Genomic DNA, 5,177 nt, shown 5'->3' with positions numbered 1-5,177 from the left:
AAGCTGGCCATGGCTGACACAGTGCCTGACACATAGTGAGTGCTTGATAAATGTTAATTATTAATCACCCCTAGCCACTCCTCTCAGAGTTCAAGATCTGTTGGTGAGAAAAGACAACTCCAAAATAACTGCATAAGAAAGAGTATGACAGACACTGAATACATAGTTGGAGAGTTAGGTGACATTCCAGGATCCACATTTTTAAAAAAGAACACTGAAAATCTAGAGTATGTGAGCCCCTTGAGCTGTGAAAACACAGGTGGAATTTGGATGGAAACTCTCAGTTATGTATTGGTTACCTTTTAGCTTTTGGTGGCTGTCATTACCATGTAAGAGTAGTTTCTTCCTCAGTGGAAAGAACACAGGCTTGTGAGTCAGACATTTCCTATATAGCTAATAATGAGCCACTTTTTTAATTATTTTTTTTTATATAGATGGGTTCTTGCTATTTGCTTAGGCTGGAGTGCAGTGGTGATTCACAGGCATGATCATAGTGCACTAGTCTCAAACTCCTGGGCTCAAGTGGTCCTCTTGCCTCAGCCTCTTGAGTAGCTGGGACTATAGGCGAGTACCACCATGCCTGGCTAGTGAAAGCCACTATTGACTGAGCATTTCCTATTTCTCAGACATTATGCAAGATGCCTAGTATGTATTATCTTATTAAATCTTCCCAACAATCTTGGGAGAAAAGTACCAACTGTTAGCCCCATTTCACAGATAAGGAAAACAAGAATCAGAGTGGTCAAGTGACTTTCCCAAGGTCACCCAGCTGGTCATGAGAGGCAGGGCTCAAACCTAGCCCTGTCTGGATCTGGGCTTATAACCTCTAAGTCCTATGCTGTACCACTAATCAGTGGGTGATTACTGGTCAGGTTATTTTTCCTGCTGTGGTCTCCAGCTACCTCAGAGGGTGATACAATTTGAGTGAGGCTAAAGTCTGTAAAACCTTAGGTGGGTTAAAATATGTAAACCCTATAGCAAAGTGGCTATGGTTATATTCTGGGATTTTCCTTCTTTCCTCTTGAGCTAAGCAATGGCTCTTAAGAGTTAAGTGGTTTTATCTTTATTGGAAGGAAATGTGTTAAATACAGACCCATAAAGTACCTACAGTGTTGAGACAGTAGTGAGTAGCACAGTAAGGAGACTGCCCAGGACTTGAGGTCCTTGGTCCCTCTATGAAAGTATCAAGTGTGTGTAAAAGGTTTAGCACCGAGGTGAGAGAAAGAAGCCATCATCCTCTTATTTTCTCTTGGTTTTACTTAATATATAGAAGGGCAGACTAGTGGGCCTCTGAGTGCAAGATGAGGACTTCATTAGAATAACGACATATTGCCTCCTGGATTTCTAACCCATAGCTCCAAGAACCTCAGTGTCATAGAACATAGGTAAGGGACTTGATTTACTGAAAGACCCTACCCTACAACATCCTGTGGACATTAGAGCTCTGTGCTCCCGTCACTGAGTATCACTGTGAGCTTAAAATATGTCAGCTGCTCCATTTCTCTTTCCTTTTGTGTATTCAGAACTCTGATTTTAAAACACTCAAATCTGGAAGATTCCAGTAGCTGCACTCTGTCTAAAGCAAATGAGGAATGACTGTAGAATTTGCATGTCCTCTACAGCTTTTGTTCACATGTATGCAGGCAGGGATAATGTTATTGATTGTTCAACCTGTTTGCCTTGCCCAGTGGTTGTCAGTAGTGCCCAATATGAATCAAGTTGGAACAAGTGTGATCAGATGATCAGGTCTTGTCTCTTTACACTGCACCACCAATGCTTCAGCACTGCCTCCCTTTGCCTTAAGGACTGGGAGTGCGAAGCTGTGAATGGGATGGAAGGGGTTATTCACCTGTGCTTTCATTTCTTCTTCAGAAGGGAAGGCAAAAACATCTATAAAACCTTTACAGCTGTGCAGACTTTTGTATCCCTCCATCCTCATTTCCACCCTTTGTAAAGTCATAAGGATGCTCTCCATTTCCCTCTTCCCTTCACTTTTTCCCTCCCCATATCCCCTAAAATCATGCAGACAATAAAGGCTGGTCTTTTGGGTGCCCTGGAGAACGAGGGCTACTTCCTAGTCTTCTCTTGGTGTCTCCTTGTGAAAAAAGCATTTCTTCCTCAGGTGGACAAGCTGATATTTCCTTTGGAATGAAATCCTCATTCTCTTCCTAGGTCTTCTTCATTTCCCATTCCTGAAGTACAGAAAGACAAGACAAATCAATTTGTTGAATGGTCTAGTGTGACATGGATAAAAACATTTCATGGCACCTAGTTAGATGATCTCCACTGGCCAGGTTGCATTGGGTTCTAGCCCCCTCTCTCTCTTTCTGTGGTCCTGAGTAAGCCACTTCTCCATGCTGGTCTCTCTTGTCCCTTCATCCATTCTCAACATAGTTGTCTGAATGGTCTTTAAAAAATGCAATTTATATCCAAAACTCTTTGCTCAAAACCTTCCATCATGTCACAGCAAGATCCATTATGTTACAACAAGATCCATGGTTCCTCAGTGGCCTGAAAAGCTTTAGATAAAAGGCTGGTAAATGATAGTCTGTGGGCCAAGTCTGGCCTATTGCCCGTTCTCATAATCCATCAGCTAAGAATGATTTTCTTATTTCTAAATGTTTGAAAAAAAAAATCAAAAGAAGACGACTATCTCATGACACATGAAAATGATATGGAATTCAAATTTCAGTGCCTGTAAATAAGTTTTATTGGGCTAGGCGCAGTGGCTCATGCCTATAATCCCAGCACTTTGGGAGGCCGAGGTGGGCAGATCACGAGGTCAGGAATTCGAGACCAACCTGACCAATATGGTGAAATCCCGTCTCTACTAAAAATACAAAAAAATTATCCAAGCATGGTGGTGTGCACCTGTAATCCCAGCTACACAGGAGGCTGAGGCAGGAGAATTGCTTGAACCCAGGTGGCGGAGGTTGCAGTGAGCTGAGATCGTGCCACTGCACTCCAGCCTGGGCGACAGAGCGAGACTCCATCTCAAAAAAAAATAAAAAAATAAAAAAATAAAAAAAGTTTTACTGGGACACAGCCGTTTTCATCATCATTTACATATTGTCCATGGCTATTTTCATGTGACAATGGCAGAGCTGAGAGGTTGTGGAACAGATCATATGGTTCAGAAAGCCTGAACTATTTACTCTCTGGCCCTTTATAGAAAATGTTTGCTGACTGCTGGTCTAGATGATCTGGCCCCTCACTGGTTACTTCTCTGATCTCATCTCCTAATGCTCACCCTTTGTTCCCTTCACGGGAACCACCTGGATCTTCTTGATGTTCCTCAAACATTCCAAGCTTTTTCCCACTTCAGGGACTTGACACTTGCTCTTCTCTTGGCCTGGATCGTCCTTCCCTCAGCCCCCTGCATGGGTCTCTCCCTCACACTCCATTCAGGTCTCTGCTTATGTGTCACTTTCTCGAAAGGGTCTTTGCTGTCACTGTGCTTAAGCCCCTTTGGGAGGTTCATCTTCTCTGGCATCACATTATTTATGTGTGGTATTTAAAGTCTTGTCTTCCCAACTCTATGAGACCAGGGACTTTTTTGGGTTCCCTGTTATGTAACCAGAGGTTATAACAAGACTCACATATGGTAGGTCTTCAACAAATATTTGTTTAATGACTAACTGTAGGAAAGAATAAAGACTCTTCCCTCTCAGGCTCTGAAAATCAATTCCAACCTGAGGGACGTACAGCCGTCCTTTTTTTTTTTTTGAGACAGGGTCTCACTTAGTGTCATCTAGAAATCCAGAAAGCTGTGAAACCGAAATATTTCTCCACTGTTTTGGTATAAACTCATTTGGTGGCAAAACTTGACCTGACGTGATATGAGGCTGTTGATAATCTTTATTCACTCCATGTGCTATAAATATCTTGTGTCTTGCTGTATAATTATTAACATGTTTGCTTACATGGTACTACCTGAGGACTTATTGGGGTTTTCATCATATATTAGTGTAGGTACCATATTACCTTTATAAAATCCAAAAAGTTCTGAAACATAGCTGACCCCCAAGAGTCACACAGAAGGGACTGTGGACCAGCATCCTGGAGGGAGCCATGGACTTAGAATTGGAAGACATGGGTTTGCTTACTTGCTTTTGCAGTGATATCTTGCATAGCCTGGGGCAAGTCCCATAGTCCTTGATTTTCAGTTACCTCATCAATGAAATGGGACCTGTCCTGTCTCAAAACACATTGTAGGCTCAGAAACCAGATGATTAAGCTTGTTAGAAATATGTGTTAACAAAGAGTGAATAGGTTCTGAATAATATCTGAGGATTACTGATTCTGAGGAAGGTTCATGAGTTTCATTGCATAAATGCATTGGCAGTTCTCTACCTTTCTCACTAGTTGATTTTTTGGTTTTGGGTGAACTTCCATAAAAAGGGGGTTACCAGTCTGTGATTTGATAAGCTGAACTATAGCTCTACCTTGGCTTTCTGTAGCACCCTTCCTTGGTTGGAGGCTACGATGGATGGGCTCCTCTTCCTCAGCTCAGAAACACAGTTGACAGGGAGAGATTGCTCTGGAACGCTGTTCTGGGGTTTATTTGCAGTTTCCTGTTGATGGCAATAAATAATTACATAGGTGAGATCTGGTGATGGCTACCAACACCCAGCCTGACCTCAAAAGCATGAGGATACTTTATTATTTTTATTTTTGAGACAGAGTCTCTCTTTGTCACCCAGGCTGGAGCACAGTGGCGCGAGCTTGGCTCACTGCAACCTCTGCCTCCTGGGTTCAAGCGATTCTCATACCTCAGCCTCCCAAGTAGCTGGGATTACAGGTGTGCACCACTGGGCCTCGCTAATGTTTGTATTTTCAGTAGAGATGGGGTTTCGCCAAATTGCCCAGGCTGGTCTCAAACTCCTGGGCTCAAGCAGTTCACCCACCTTGGCCTCCTAAAGTCCTGGGATTACAGGTGTAAGCTACTGTGCCCAGCAGCATGGGAACTTTAAAATAAAAGGCACTGGCCAGGAGCGGTGGCTCACGCCTGTAATCCCAGTACTTTGGGAGGCCGAGACAGGCGAATCACGAGGTCAGGAGATCGAGACCATCCTGGCTAACACAATGAAACCCAGTCTCTACTAAAAATACAAAAAATTAGCAGGGTGTGGTAGCACGCACCTGTAGTCCTAACTACCCAGGAGACTGAGGCAGGA

General features: G+C 43.2%; 1 protein-coding gene across 2 annotated transcripts in view; it reads right to left on the bottom strand.

Annotated features, from left to right (window-relative positions):
- Window positions 1-387: 387 nt before the first annotated feature.
- AFAP1L1 (actin filament associated protein 1-like 1) overlaps window positions 388-5,177 on the bottom strand; it is a 41,588-nt gene continuing 36,798 nt past the window's right edge. The window contains exons 17-18 of one of the 2 annotated variants that reach the window (XM_011931525.1): window positions 4,446-4,574; window positions 388-2,192 (exon numbers count right to left, since the gene is read on the bottom strand). In XM_011931525.1, coding sequence (XP_011786915.1) covers window positions 2,169-2,192; window positions 4,446-4,574 — 153 coding nt within the window. In that variant the 3' untranslated portion in view covers window positions 388-2,168. The remainder of the gene's footprint in view (window positions 2,193-4,445; window positions 4,575-5,177) is intronic. The other variant, XM_011931526.1, reaches the window with a different exon arrangement.

The sequence above is a fragment of the Colobus angolensis genome, unplaced genomic scaffold (assembly GCF_000951035.1).
Source record: "Colobus angolensis palliatus isolate OR3802 unplaced genomic scaffold, Cang.pa_1.0 Scaffold90, whole genome shotgun sequence".
Classification (NCBI taxonomy): domain Eukaryota; kingdom Metazoa; phylum Chordata; class Mammalia; order Primates; family Cercopithecidae; genus Colobus; species Colobus angolensis.
The sequence above is the reverse complement of the archived record's forward strand: the minus strand, read 5'-3'. Positions and strand labels throughout refer to the sequence as shown.